Source organism: Phoxinus phoxinus (assembly GCF_949152265.1).
Source record: "Phoxinus phoxinus genome assembly, chromosome: 22".
In the NCBI taxonomy this organism is placed as follows: domain Eukaryota; kingdom Metazoa; phylum Chordata; class Actinopteri; order Cypriniformes; family Leuciscidae; genus Phoxinus; species Phoxinus phoxinus.
The window spans coordinates 10,458,212-10,474,849 of record NC_136897.1 but is presented as its reverse complement, the minus strand read 5'-3'; the positions used below and the strand labels follow the sequence as shown (position 1 = coordinate 10,474,849).

Genomic DNA, 16,638 nt, shown 5'->3' with positions numbered 1-16,638 from the left:
AGGGGGCGGGGTTAAGTGACGAGACAACGCAAGCACATGGCCCAAACAAAAGGCCATGTGCTTGCACACAAAACATGGCTCTGTCATGATCCTGCCTCAAGACTAGAGAAAATCAAGGACACGAGGGCAGAATCATGACACAGCCTGTAGCACGATGACGTAGCTGGATGGTCCAATACGAAGTGGATGTAGGTGTGTTTTGGCGACGTCATGCGCAGTACCAATCTCTGGGTTATAATTCACATGCGCTGGTCTTAAGTGACATGTATGCTCAATATTGTATTGAGATGATGTTCTAACCTGTGTAGTAGAAGTATTGTTAAATAGTAATAAGTAATTATTGATGAATAAGTAATTATTTACATAAATAGGATGCTTAAGTTATCTGAGTTTCTCTCTACATACAAAATAGTTAATTTTACAACATTTTAAATCACATGATTTTAAACCTAAATTTGATAGATTAATAGCATGCCCTCACCCACCGCAAGTATTTTTTTAATGCATATATATAGAACATTTTAAAATAAAGCCATTTTATTTTATTCAGGTCATATTTGCTGTTGAGTGGAAGCAAAAATTAGTCAAGTAGCCTAATTGTCTCTGTAATTTTAAAGGTACAATACAATAAGGTCTTTAAACATCTTAAAATACCAGTACACATTCAAGGGAAAATGCAAAAATAATAACAGCATCAAGAAAATAAATCTTGTCAGATGATATTTTGCCTGGTAAGAGTTCCTTCTTTAATGGCTATACTCATTTTTCCACAGTGACCTGTACATAAGGTTCCTCTTATTTTGCTGTTCAGTGTCTGCAAGACATGGCTATGGTATGGAAGCTTGTTTTTGCCACAGAGTGAGAAATAAAAAAGGTAATTGCGACTTTTTATCTCAGAATTGTGTGATATAAAGTCGCAATTGCAGGTTATTAAGTCAGAATTGCGTCACAATTGTGTGTTATTAAGTCAGAATTGCGTGATATAAAGTCGCAATTACGAGAAATATACTTGAAATTCTAACTTTTTTTCTCAGAATTGCATGTTTATATCTCGCAATTCTGACTTTATAATACGCAATTGGGAGATAGAAAGTCAGAATTGCATGATATAAAATCGCAATTGTGTGTTATAAAGTCAGAATTGTGAGATATAAACTATTCTGAGGTAAAAAAAAAAAATTACAATTAGAATTTTACTTTATAACTCGCAATTGCGAGTTTATAGCTCACAATTCTGAGAAAATATGTAAATTATGTGTTATAAATTCAGAACTCTGAGAAAAAAAGTCAGAATTCTGACTTTATAGCACGCAATTGTGACTTTATTCCATCAGGGTGTCCGCGGGGTCTTAAAAAGTATTAAAAGTTGATAAATCCATTTTGGGAAAATTAAAGGATAATTCCGGTATTTAACACCTTGAGTCTATATTGTAGTTTGTTTTGGATGAACAAGAGTGGTGGACAACATTTTTTTGACAATGGTTCCTCTCTCGAGTTTTTGACTATAATAGAATTGGCCATGGACCCATTTAACATTGGAGTCAATGGGCATGTCCGAAAATGTCATTAAAACAGCCAATAATGTTCGTTTACAAAACTGTTAAACTCACCGAGTGGTTAGTGGTGTTCGTTGATGATTATAAACAATATATCGTCGCAATATATGATTCCAATCCGTTTATTTTGCTATAGTGGAACTATTTTTTTAGACACTTCACAACCGTGTAACTTACAAAATGACGAATAAAACACGACAGAAACTGTATTTCGCAACACTTTTTGTTTCTGGAACATCAACTAACATCACTAATCACTCGGTGAGTTGCACAGTTTTGAAAACTAATGTTAAAGGTTGTTTTAATGACATTTTCGGACATGCCCATTGACTCCAATGTTAAATGGGTCCATGGCCAATTCTTTTATAGTCAAAAACTCGAGAGAGAGGAACCATTGTCAAAAAAATGTTGTCCACCACTCTTGTTCATCCAAAACAAACTACAATATAGACTCAAGGTGTTAAATACCGGAATTATCCTTTAAGGCCCTTAAAAGGTATTAAAAAGTCTTAAAGGGCTCCTTTTATGGAATTTTGAAATTTACCTTTCATGTAGTGTGTAACATAGATCTAAGTGAACAAAAACATCCTGCAAAGTTTGAAATATGAAAGTGCACCGTATATAAAGTTATTGTCTTTCAAAAGTAGGAGTCGACTCGGAGTCATTTTTATGAATCGTTAGAAGACCGAAGCTTTTTCTCTGACTAGATGACGTCAACTTGTCAAGTTATTTGAATACGATACGCCCACTTATTGCGCTCCAAGGCCAGCAGGGAAAACATCATGGCGACGAGACGCTGTGTTCTGAAGTGCGACTCAAAAGCCAACTTTTTTCATCTGCCCAAGGAGGAGCATTTGAAGACTAAGTGGCTACAATTCATATATACAACTATACCACAGAAGTATAGTCCGAGCCTTGTTCGCGCCATTTTGAAGACGATTGCTTTACCAACTTAAATGCAATCAAACTTGGATTCGCGAGCCGGCTGATATTGAAGGAAGGTTCAGTTCCAAGTGTATTTTCATCAGCTTCCTCCTCCGTATCACAACCTGTAAGTGTTATTAATAATTGTTGCTTTCATGTTTTATGTAGTATGCTTAATAATTATTTTGTTTGTTGTGTACGCACCGTTTAGCTTCTAGGTCTTCAATGACAATTGTATTGAGATATGTGAAGTGTTTGTCGTTGTTTTCGGAGTTGTCTAAAGAATTGAGTAGCTAATACCTCGTAGTAACGTAACTGCATTTTTTTTTGTGTAAAAACGTTAGGTTTATGCATCGGGCTAACGCAAACAAAGACTGATTGTGCTTTTACAATATGAACTCTGGGCTATGCTCGCTAACATAACATTAAATTCTTTATCTTATTTTTAGTTTTTTACTTCAAACTACAAAGCAGTGGACTATAATCATTATTATAATACAATTTAATCGATAAAAGCATCATTGTACTCCGTGTTAAAAATAAGTATTATCTCTGTAAACATTGCTGGGTCATCTGACCAATCAACGCAGATTAGCGTCGCGCAAAGGAGGGGTTTGGAAAAACGAGTCGTTGAACGAATCATTTGGGAGTCGGTGAGCAAATCAGGTAAAAATAAATGCATATTATACGACAACAAAAGTGTTTTTTGTCATTGCATGCATGTAAAACTCTTGTTGGGGACTCCCAAAACAACATTAGGAACATTTTAAATGTCATAATAGGTGCCCTTTAATCCCGATTTTATGAGGTATTACATTTTGTTCAAGTTTTGTCCAAAGAGTTTGACTTCAAAAAGTATGCATTAATATATTTATTTTCCTCCCTATTACTAATAAAAAATAATGGCGTAGTCGGTCAGTGAGATCAGATCGCCGCATACAGGTGACGTCACGTATTTTGCGAAACGCGCGGTTAGGTGATGTTAAATAAAAAAACTAAAACTATTAGGTGATGTGTCGTCGTCCTCTACATGGCACAAACTAAAATTGTTTATTAAATTAAAGGTTTGTTGCTAATTAGAACTGAAGTGGTGATGAGGTCTTAAAATATTTTGAGAAGGTCTTCAAAAAGTCTTAAAAAGGTATTTAAATTAACTTCAGGATTCCTGCATATACCCTGTTCATGCAATTATGACTTTAACAGCATCCAATACGTATTGGACCATCCAGCTACATCATCGTGCTACAGGCTGCAGCGAGGACCTTGTGGAAAATCCTGTAGGAGAATGTCCGGCCATCTGTTAGTCACCTCAAGCTCAAGCGCACATTGGGTTATGTAGCAGGACAATGATCCGAAACACACGAGCAAGTCCACCCAAGTCCATCTCTGAATGGCTAAAAAAGAAAACGAATTAAGGTTTTGGAGTGGCCTAGTCAAAGTTTAAATGAGATGCTGTGGCATGACCTTAAAGGGATACTTCACCTCTGGAAAGATGAATGTGTATTTAAAATGGGTCATTTATATTGAAGAAATGTGAAATTATTTTTGAATTTGGAGCCTTCTAGACTGAGAAAAGCCAGAAAATGTATTTTTAGCTTATGATGAAAGACGACAACTCCCAGAATGCACTTGCTTCGCTGCCCTACGAGGCCACTCCCAAGCCACGCCTACCGGTAACAGAGTCTGAGTCTCCGTGAGTCTGGCCGGTATTTTGAGATCGCCCAAAATGTCCGGGATTCGGCTTTTGCGTTCTACAGTCGCCATTCATCATGTTTACTGTGGCGAGCAGGAGAACGGCCGCGGGAGAACGACGCGAGGCCGGTGGCGTGATTACTGATGAGCGACATCTGTGAGACGCACCGGTCTCGTGTCTCTCACAGAGGAGCGGGAATTTCCTTAGCAGTGTTGAAACGCACATTAACCGATCACTTGTTTAGCGTTCATGAAAACACAACATTCAGATTCACCAATCGGAAAGAATTCTGTTAGATTGAAACAAAAGGTGTGCATGTAAACAATGAATGGCGACCGCAGAAAGCAAAAGCCGAATCCCAGACATTTTGGACGATCTCGACGGCTGGACATGTCGGGGGAAAAAAAGGATGGTAACCGCTACTACTCAGCTTTCTCCACAGAACAAGAGGCTGTTAGTTTAGCTCCCAAATAAAAGATGGCTGACACTATTTGTACATTCTGTGAGTGAGATCCACCCTCTATTGGCGGGCTGAAAACATGCGGATTTAGCGCCTTCTACTGGCTGTAGTTTTAAGCCTCTGGCCAAAAAATCCTCATATGACGCAATATGATGATTTTTGCGTCATATAAGGATTTTTTCCAGACTAAAAATACATAAATCTCATCTCAGGGGGACATGAGGCAGGGGGGAGCACGGTAATTCGAAAATAATACTGGCTTTCTACTGATACAAAGCTTAATGCTAAATCCTGAAGTATCCCTTTTCCAGGCTGTTAATACTCGTAAACCATCCAATGTGGCTGAATTTAAACAATTCTGCAAAGAAGAGTGGGCCAACATTCCTTGACAGCGATGTGAAAGACTCATTGCCAGCTATAGCAAACACTTGATTACAGTTGTTGCCGCCAAGGGTGGCACAACCAGTTATTAGGTTTAGGGGGCAATTACTTTTTCACATAGGGCCAGGAAGGTTTGGACAACTTTTTTTCCTTAAAAAATGAAATCATAATTTAAAAACTGCATTTTATATTTACTCGGTTATCTTTGTGTAATATTAAAATTAGTTTGATGATCTGAATCATTTAAATGTGACAAATATGCAAAAAATAATGTATAGATACAAATAGTCAAGTAATTTGAGAGAATAGTTTTCATAGTTTGAGAGACTGAATTGAGAGACTTGTCATTCACAGTACTTTATAGTGTGTGGGCCGGGAACTAAAGAGTTCTCTTGGTGCAGTTCACTTGTTTCCATTGTCTGATTGGTGGATATTTTTTGCAGGATCATGGGTAAAAAAAAATTATTTTCCTGTTGAACAAGATTATTAAAAAAAATATATATAAAAAATAGTGCAGGGCAATGGCTTCAACAAAACAATTTACCATGGATTAACAACCTCATATACTGTGAAGTCTACTGTGAAGTAGGTCTATCTTGAAAAGTTTTTAAGTATTCGTTCAAAATACCCCTATGGAGAAAAATATTGGGATGTTTACATCTGGAACCCAGCTATTGTAGTCTATAACCTACTGAGACCCAGACAAAAAAGTTTTTTGAATTTAATATTTTTTCCATTTCATTGTTCATTTTCCAAACAACATTGTTGTTTAGCAAATGGAAAAATAATATTTGCAAAAATATGTTTTATTGATATGTTAAATGTCCTCTACCAGAGGCCTGTTGCATGAAGCTAGTTAAACAAACTCTGAGTTTCAGAGTAGGTGTAGAGTTGACAAATCCATTTAAATCCAACCTGGTTTAAATCAGGTTCCGCGGGTTCACATAGCTCGGTATAAATGTTCTCTGTCTACTCAGGTTTAATCCAGAGTTTGTGATAAACTCTGAAGCACGTGCACCTGAAAGTGTGACACATGCAGCAAGCAGCTAATCACCGAACATGGAGTTTGATTCACTTCTTGCAAGAGAGCCGACATAATTCACTTCTCTGCTGCAGATTAAGAGATAATTATGAAAAAAATATCATGAAATTAAATGCATTTACAAGGCAGAAATAAACACTGCTGCAGTGAAAGTTTGAGAAGGCAGCTGAAAGAAAATATCTGTGAATCAAACAAATAGACCCTATAATTTATATAGTTTTACAAAGAGCTAAAATGAAAACACAAAGCTTACTCTGTTTAAAAGCTTAAACTGTATATTAAAGCTTGCATGTGTATATATTTATGTATTTATTAAGTGTAGATTAATAAAAATAATTATACAAATATATTATATGATTTATATTTAATTACAATTCATATAATATAAATATAATAAATGATTAGGTCGTGTTTATATAATTCCATTTGACATATTTGAAAGTCTACAAGGTATTGTTTTTGTTGTATTTTGTAAGATGTGTGGAGGGCTATATTAACGGAGGAATGCCAGGTGGCATCGAGGGTGAGTTGACAGATGCAAATGTTAATTTCGGGATGGGCATCCATAATGTTCTCATGGGATGCAGTAGTGGGTGGGGGGGTTGGGAGGGAGGTTTTGCTCTAATTTACAAGGTTCGTAATGTTCTATTTTATGGGAAGGTTAGATTTTTTGAATTTAAGCTGGAAGGTTTCATGCACTTTTTTATTTATTTAAGCGGGTCAGGCAAAACATGTTGTTTAATTTAATGAGTAATGGGGTGAACACTCGCGGTGGCGGGACACTGAAATTATTAAGTTGGAATGTGCGAGGAATTAATAGTCCAGTTAAGAGAGGAAAGGTTTATGCGCATCTTAAAAAATTGGGTGCAGAGATAGTTTTTCTACAAGAAACGCACGCATATTAAAAGTACAGCGAAGTTTAGCGTTAAGGCTCCATGGATGTCTCAGGTCTACCAGTCAAATTTTTCTACCAAAACTAGAGTAGCAATTATCATTAAGAAATCTGTCCCATTTATACATAAACAAACAATTAAGGATGTGAATGGCAGGTACTTGGTCGTGTGTGGGGAAATAAATTCATTATCCTTCACTTTAGTGAATGTTTATGGTCCTAACTTCATTATCCTTCACTTTAGTGAATGTTTATGGTCCTAACTTCGACGACCCTTCATTTTTTGAAAAAGTCTTTAAGATCATACCAGACTTTACGCATTCACGAGTCATCATAGCAGGTGATTACAATTGCGTGTTAAATGCTAGGTTAGACACGCATCCCCGTCGAACCATAACAAGTAAATCGGCTGGTGTATTAAGCAACTACATGCAAAAGTTACATTTAATAGATTGCTGGAGAGCTTTGCATCCCACGGATAATGACTTTTCATTTTACTCATCAGTCCATAAAACATACTCAAGAATTGACTTTTTCCTAATAGATTCAAGTTTGTTGCAAAGTGTAGTTTCAACACAATATCATAATAGATTATTATCAGACCATGCCCCTGTTTCTCTTAATTTAAAAATACAATTTAGTAGAGGAAATTATGCCTGGAAATTTGATAATATGTTATTAAATGATGTCAAATTTTGTGAATATATTTCGGACAAGTTTACATTATTTTTAGAAAACAACGATAAAGGAGATGTATCTGATTCTGTCCTATGGGAGGCAATGAAGGCAGTTATTAGAGGTGATATTATAGCATATCAATCTGCAAAGAATAGAGAGAATAGGGCCAAATTGAATGATATTGACACACAAATAACACATTTAGAGATGGAATACAGATCAACCAGTTGCGAGACTATTCTTAAGAAAATAGTTGCACTGCGAAGTGAATATAACTCTTTTCTTTCTAAGAATATTTCAAGACAACTCATGTATATCAGACAAAGGCAGTTTGAAATAGGTGATAAACCCCAAAAACTACTGGCACGACAATTAAAACACTCTCAGGCAACTCGTGCAATATATAAAATAAAATCTGATAATGGGAAGATAATTGTTGATCCTTTGGAAATTAATCGTTGCTTCGCTGATTTTTATAGAGAAGTTTATGAATCAAAATGTGATACGAGCCTGGAAGCAATAGAATAATTTTTTTCTGATTTGGACCTTCCCATTCTTAGCACTGAAGCAAAACAATTTTTAGACAAAGAGATCACGCTGGAAGAAATAAATGAAGTAATTTCTCAGTTACCCAATAATAAATCTGCAGGACCTGATGGCTTTAGTGCTGAATTCTTTAAAAAATTCAGGAATAATCTTGTACCCTTAATCCAAAGATTGATTAAAAATGCAACAACGGATTGTAAATTTCCACCAACAATGTACAGAGCGAACATAGTATTAATTCCAAAACCAGGACGGGATAAATTGCAGATGTCCCAATAGGCATATATATTTCAATTTGAGACGGCTGTTTAGCATAATTTATAACAAGAAAAACTTAAAGACTTGTGTAATTTCACTAGACGCTCAACGAGCATTTGACCAATTAGAGTGGAAATATATGATTGCTGTTTTAAAGAAATTTGGATTCTGTTCAGAATTTATTAAATGGATTGAAACTATCTATGCGCATCCAGTAGCTTCTGTTATTACTAACCAAGACATTTCAAACTCATTTCAGTTATCTCGTGGCACACGACAGGGATGCCCCCTATCTCCTTTTTTGTTTGCCATATCGATGGAACCATTGGCAGCAAGGATCAGGCAACATCCTAACATAGCACCTATAATGATTGAGGGCAGACCCCAACATCTTTCACTGTATGCGGACGATGTTCTATTGTACATTTCTAAACCTGAAATGTCTATTTCCCCATTACTTGAGCTTATTGAAAAATTTGGCCGTTTCTCTGGATTCACGATAAATTGGGAAAAAAGCGAATTAATGCCAGTTTCTAACGATCTAGATACAAATTTTTTAGCCAGCACCAAATTTAAAATTGCAAACAACTCCTTTAAATATTTGGGTCTGATGATCACTAAAAATCCTGAAATGTTATTAAATTGAATTGGAAAAAGAAAATGGATCAGCTTAAAGATAATATAATTTTTTGGAAGACTCTCCCCATGTCCATGGTAGGCAGGATAAATGCTATAAAAATGGTTGTACTTCCAAGATTTGTGTATGTATTTCAATGCATTCCTTTCTTTATCCCCCTTTATCATTTTAAAAAGCTAGAATCTATTATAACCAGCTTCATTTGGGCCAACAAGACAGCCAGGATCAGCATGAAACATCTAAACAAACTTAAGGATCAGGGAGGGTTTGGGCTTCCCAATTTTAAATATTATTATTGGACAGCCAATTTAAATACTTTAGCATGGTGGAGGAAACCTGGGTTGGCGGAGTTAGGTGACAAGCCAGAATGGTTAGCAATTGAAGAAGCCTGTTGTAATAATACTTCATTACCGGCTCTGCTTAATAGTCCCATTAAAATTGATGTCAAGAGTATCAACGGAAACATAGTTATTTCTAATCTAATCAAGGTTTGGAAACAAATTAAAGTATATTTGAAAATTCCAGATATATATCTGGACACTCCTATTTGTAATAATCATGCTTTTCCTCCGGGATTACACGATAAACTTTTTTTTCAATGGAAACACATGGGTATAGTAACAATTCAAGATTTTTATAGGGAAGGTACATTCAGCTCCTTTGAACAGCTAAAACAAAACTATGCTATTGTTTCTGCACATTTTTTTCGTTACTTGCAAGTTAGAGATTTTGTTAGAAAGCATATTCCAAACTTTGAAATTTTGAATTTAAATCCCACTTTAGAGAGAATTGTTAATGTTAACCCTGGTATGAGTGGTAGTGTGTCAAACTTTTACAAATTACTGCTAGAAAATGTGGACAATAACACAGAGAAAATAAAACAAGACTGGGAGGAGGAAATTGGTCTGAGCATTCACGAAAGCATGTGGGATGAGTGCTTGAGAAGCATTCATACTTGTTCTTTGAATGCTAGACACAATTTGATTCAGTTCAAGATAATTCATAGGCTTCATTATTCTAAGTCAAAACTTCATAAAATTTATCCCACGATTTCTCCACTCTGTAACAAGTGTAACATGTCAGAGGGCACTCTGTTTCATTCTTTATGGTCATGTTGTAAAATTCAGCCATTTTGGGAATGTATATTTAAATTTCTTTCTGAAGCAAACTCTATTGATTTGGAGCCTGAGCCTTGCATTGGACTTTTAGGAGCAGAGAATGCTTCTTGCAATAAATATCAGACACAGGCCATTTCGCTGTGTATGATGCTTGCAAAAAGACTTATTTTGCAGATGTGGAAAGCAGATTATGTACCCACTTTTGAGATGTGGGCTAGGGAGTTGGGAAATATGTTGCACTTGGAAGAACTGAGATTTATATTAAAAGACAAACTATTCATTTTCATTAAGATTTGGAAACCAATAAGAAATGTCTTAAAGGTGGACTGAACAAGCTTTATGTGTATTACTATTATTTTGTTTTTATTATTTTGGTTATACATCTACTTTAATTTAAAAAAGCTGTCTCATTATACATTATTTTAATTTCTGTTGTTGCCGCTAACTAAGATAAAAGATTGTATATGTTCACTCTTTGCTCATGTACAAAAGGTATTTGTTTGTAGAGCATTTGAAGAAACCTTCTACAATCATTGCAATATGGGGAGGGGGGTGTTCTAATTCAAGCAATTCAAGTACTTAGTTCAATGTAACATGTACAAGGTACTGCTTGAAAGTATATTTAGGTATTTTACATGTATAGTTACTATTTTGGTGTCATTGTGCATGTTTATTGTCTTTAAGAAAATGAAAATAAAAGGATTAAAAAAAAAAAAAAATGATTAGCAGCAAAAGATGGGCACTTTCACTCAAACTGCTTTGGAGCGAGATACAGAGGCGTGGCTTTATTGCATCCAATACCACTTTACTCAGCTGATTGGTTCAGTTTTGGTTTGCAATCTCTAACCCAGAATAAAACCTGCTCCAGAGCATGTTAGCCATGTAGCGTAAGTTACCATGGTGATAAAACCCACTGAAAACCAATCCAACTTCATGAGCCTGAAAAAAACAGTTTGCTCAAACTAATCTCAAACTTACTTGGGTAGCTACTGAAACTGGCCTCATGTAACAGGCCGCAGGACTTGTATGAAAGGATTTCTTTAACCAAACTTTGTATAAATATGATTCTCAACTATGTTACGAAAGAATGGTAACGGAATGAATTGATACACCATTTTACTTAATGCAATATGTAGGTAAATTGCCACAAATGGGTAGTCCCATTCAATACAATGTATACACTGTATTTAATTTGCATTTTAATGTGTTCTTGGGGCAACATATAATGTTTTATTAACAAAGTTCGGGAGGAGCACATTCAGATAATTAACCTAATTTACACAGGAAGATCACATTCAGTTAATCAACTCAATTAAGGAGATAAGAGGTATAGCAGACTTACCTCAGTTCTATAACTGTTTTCCAGCATCCCTCCACCACCCCGTCTCCTCACTTCTAACTGGGTTCGGGCCAAATTCCGAGCTAGGTGCCCTCCCCTCGGACAGCATGACAAATACCCATTACCTTTACTCTATTTAATTATGTAAGTGTGAACTCTTGAAGTAATGGAAAAAGATCATGTAAGTAATAGTTTGGCAACATTTTCCTAATAATATCTAATATTTCATAGGAATATTGATATATAATTTCTTACCCTATTCACTTGTGGTGTATCCCAAAATGCCTGATAAACGTGATTTAAGTCTTGGAGTCATCTAAAGAGGTTATGTTTGAAATCAATGCCCTGTTTTTTTATATGATCACCAAATTAATGTCAGTCATTTTTAAAGACCAAGGAGAAGTTGTTGTCATAGTGAAACCTCCAAACATGAAAAGCCTTGAATGTGTTCTTTACAGGTTTAACGAGTTCACACTTACATACAATTACAGGGAGTAAGGTTTAATGCATATTTGGCGTGCTGTCCAGGGGACGTGCTCCCCCCAAACTTTGTTAATAAAACATCATATAGTGTCAGAGAAATTCACAAAAATATATATGTCCACTAAATTGGAAACACAGTGGATATAGGAAGCTTATGTAAAGAATACCTTTACATATTTTACCATGAAAATAACTATGATTACTTAAGAAATTAAGTGCTGTTTATCTGGAGCAAATACCTGAAATCCCTGTGATTAATAGCATGGAAATCAAAATTTCAAAGTGATGATCCAACTATGTTGGGAAGGATTACGTTTGGATTTAGTTACAATCCCTTCTCTGTGAAGAGTGGAAGGTCTTTTCAGACAACACAATTGAGGCAAGTGAAGCATGCCAACCACTAAGCTGGCAAATTGGCACTAGTTGCTTGTTTGACTGTGCACTTGTCTAGTGAAATTACCCTCACAAAAACTCAGACTAGAATGTAATAATCATATGTAATCATTAAAATAAAGGAAGAGGATGTAATTTTAGCTGTTCTACTGGGACATCAAGAAGAAATGCTGCATAATGGTCTTTGTACCTAATTGTTTTTACTCATAATGTTTAAACTCAGTAACTCCAACTTCACATTAAATGGAAGGAGGAAATGTCACCATTGTCACATTGTTTCTCATATTTCTTTAAATTAATATTGTCATATGATGTTCAGGACATCAACCAAATGCATGTCCTGATGCCTGAGCCTCAACCAAATGCATTTCAATGTCTTTTTTTTTTAGTTAGTTAGTTAGTTAAACTTTATTGTCCTTAAAGGCAATTCTTTGTGTAGACAGCAGTAGAATTGCCTTTAAGGACAATAAAGTTTAATTTTCAAGTACAATAAGTTAAATTTGACATTTGTATATATATATGACAAATAAATAAACTTGAAACTTGAACAATTTTGTGTACATATTAATGAGAGTAATATAATTGTTTGTTTGTTCAAATGTAACTTTTGTTGTTTCAACACATGACTTTCTTTCTTCCATGGAATACAAAAGAGACATTTTGAAGAATGTATTTTCCATGTGATGGCAATGAATTGTGATTAAAAATGTCAGGCCTAAAAGATTATACCAAATAGCATCATACAAGTGGTGATTACAACTTGTATGCAATATTTCAAAGTTTTATGAAGTCATACGTTTTTGCACGTAGGCCTACACCACAACCTTATCACAACCTCTCATTGGTGTGTTCATAAGAGTTTATGAGTGAAACAATTTGTGGTTTGTTAACAAAAGATTTTCTGAATTTGGAATCATCTTACTGTTTCTGCCATATAGAGTTATGATTAGAGTAGCACGCATTTTCGAATTTGGATCTTTTAAATGATTCGGTTGATCCAATCCGCAAAACCCAAGGTTTTCAGCAGATTTTCTGAAGGTACATTATTTAAGATTTTTTTTAAGACAGACCGAATAGAGAACATTTAAGTAAAAACAATTTAGAAAACAACATGTCAGCATGTTCTCTAAATGTAATGTCTAGGGGAAAATACAAGTTGTATTTGCAACACATCAGAGTTTGAAAATATAGCTTCCAACAGATAGGGCCCATCTTTTTACAAATAAGTAGGTTGAATATGAGATGCTCTCCTTCACTAGAATGTGGAAATATATTATATATATTCTGTAGTCTTTCAGTGCAAATGTCTAAAGATTATTGTTTTGAGTGTATGGTCAAAACGAGAACAAATATAATGGGCTCAGAAAAAAAAACCTAATTCAAAAGGAAATTTTCTTAACTCATTGACAGATATTTATTTTTGATTTAAGTATGTTTAGATATTTGTTTTGGAAAACTGAACAAAAATACTGAGGAATATATTCAAGTTTTTACAATGCAACTCATTAAATTGCAACAATTAATTAAGATGTACTGTGTAAGGGCGAATTAAGACTTTTTAAGATCCACGGAACCCCTGAAAAATAAAACAGAACTGGAAATGTGAAATAATTCCCCGTGCAATTAACAAGCCACCAAAATTGTATTACCTCATTGGTATCTTGACCCTCAGATAGCGGTCAATAGCAATAGCCAGGAGAGCGAGGATTGAACTTTGCGTTAGTACCAGTACAGTACATGCAAAGAGCAGGCAGCTGTAAAAATTAGTCTTTAGTCCGATGCTTATGGTTATAGCCAGGGGAATGACAAGTGCCCCGATCGCAATGTCCGCTAAAGCCAGGCTGACGATGAAGTAAATAGTCGTGTCTCGTAGAGATCGGTTGATTCTCACAGCCCAGACAACCATAACATTCCCAATGAAAGAGGAAAGGGCAATGAACACCTCCATCCCAATGTACAGACCCAGGACATCAGGCATCCTTGCTACTAGTGCTTCTGTTGAAGAGGATAAACGATTCCCCAGATTTATAAAAAAAAAATGAAAAGAATCCCGGTAAATCAAACGAGACTAAGTGGACGTTTTAATGCCTACATGTCGTTGGCAAAGTTACATGGCACAGGATGAAAACAGACGTTGTGCTTCCTTATCGAAATGCGCGGTATTATGATCACCATCATGTCCGGGTGTGTAGTCCAGTTCCACAGTGAAACAGCATGAGTCACTTCAGACCCTCCAAGAGCACATACCCCGCCATTACATTCAGTCACACTTCATCAAAAGCGATCTACGCGATACCCGCCACTTGTGCATGAGAGTCAAACGAGGCAGCTTCCATATGGTGTAAAATTAAGCAGATAAATATGTATGTCGATGTCGAAAGGTCCTGTGAGGACTGATGGTCACCTTAACTTTGAAACTGTACTCGCACATCGGCTCCACAGAAGGGCTCCCCGTGCACGCGACCGATACAAGTTTCACCAGCCTACTATGGGGGCGCAGAAGACTTGAGCAACAGCACAAGATTAACTTAATAAGTTGCAGAGCATATCATCACTCTTTTATATTTTAATTAGGTTGCTTCTCAGATTGTCCTAAATACTTGATGCTAAATGTACACCCGCAAGCAATCATTAAAACAATATTCAGTCAATGTTGGTCAATACTTTGCATTGAATTAATATTACAGTGATGTTTGTTGAATATCACTTTTGAACCCACAAGGAATGTTGAAACAATGGTAAGATCACAAAAAATAATCAATGATCCCCCTGCGCAAAGTTACCTCCAGATGACGTAGTTTCAACGGTGTGCTTGTCCGTCCTATGTCTGTATCAGGAGGGTGTAGACTGTGATAGTGATGGGCGAATCGATACGAAGTATCGATATATCGATACTGACGTCGAGTATCGAAAGTATCGATACTTATATAAAAATATCGATACTACAGTGTTTTTTTTTATCCGTTGTTTTGTTTATTTGACAAGAAATATAATGCGTACAATATGCATTGAATTGGATGAATAACCTATGTTAGTGAATAATTGTGTAGTACGTATTGTATAGAACCGTAGTGCGTTAAGTCCTCCTGGGAAGTTCGTACGCACAATGTGGGAAGTCGTGTTTACGACGGCTGGTGCGTTCAAGTCACTTTCGTCGGAGTAAGATGGCGGAGTAGCTATTTTCTCTTAATGAATTACACAAAAATACAGCGAGGTTCTTAAACTCTAATTCTAGAAAATGAAGAAAAAAGATGAGTGTGCTTTGGTTTTTTATGTTTTCAGTTAATTTATGAAGCCACTGCAAACTTTATCGTATGTAGGCTAGTTCATTGTTATTTTATAATGCTATCATATTCTGTGTAGGCTTACTGCGTTGTAAATAGAAAAGCCCGACAAGCTAAATACCTTAGAACTATTTTCCTGCTCATCTGAACACACGCAAATGCTGCAAGTCAGAACCAATCAATCACTGAGCGCGTTCATACACTGCCGGCATTCAGGGCTGCGTTTCCCAAAAGTATCATAAGAAACCATTGATGCTTTTGAGAAACGTACAGAACAATGCTTAACAGAAGACAGAAAAACATGTTTTAAATTTAATGTTAAAAGTTCATACTAATGTTCTATTTTGTAACTAATTTTAATATATAACATACACTGTCAGAATAAAATGCATTTTATAGGTGCAACAGCCTGTCACTGGCAGTCCCTTGTGAAAATGAATAGAATAGATTAAATTAATAGATTTCCATGGTTACCACTACAAGTAAATATTTTAACCATGTGTAAAAAAAAAATGTATATATTCTAATAAGTTCCAATTAAGGCATATTGAATGTTAAAATGCCTTTCAAATATAATGTTAAGTATGCATCATTACTCATTTTACTCTTAGTAATTCAATAATTTAAGAAATTTTTATATTTAAAAATTCAGTTTAGAGGTATCGTATCGGTATCGGCGATACTGGCCTTGAAAGTATCGGAATCGTATCGAAAACAAAATAAGTGGTATCGCCCATCACTAGACTGTGACGCCAGACAACGTATTTTTTCGACATCTACCGCACGTCTAATGTTGACATCCGTGGGACCTCCGTGTAAGGGTTATTTGTAGTCCAAATGTGGTCGTTTGTGGACGTCTTTTCAACATGAAATTTAGACAAATTTTACGTTGTTTTTATACAACTTCTATAACGTAGTCCCATGTTTCAAAAGGGTGGAGGAGGTGATTTCTGT

General features: G+C 35.6%; 2 protein-coding genes across 2 annotated transcripts in view; one reads left to right on the top strand and one right to left on the bottom strand.

The window, feature by feature from the left end:
• Positions 1–15,222, bottom strand: part of LOC306990224 (adenosine receptor A1) — a 38,500-nt gene extending 23,278 nt beyond the window's left edge. Inside the window, exons 1-2 of the mRNA XM_079596772.1 lie at positions 15,184–15,222; positions 14,050–14,395 (exon numbers count right to left, since the gene is read on the bottom strand). Coding sequence (XP_079452898.1) covers positions 14,050–14,378 — 329 coding nt within the window. The 5' untranslated portion in view covers positions 14,379–14,395; positions 15,184–15,222. The remainder of the gene's footprint in view (positions 1–14,049; positions 14,396–15,183) is intronic.
• LOC306990928 (uncharacterized protein) overlaps positions 1–16,638 on the top strand; it is a 370,388-nt gene that overhangs the window by 255,249 nt on the left and 98,501 nt on the right. The window lies entirely within an intron of this gene.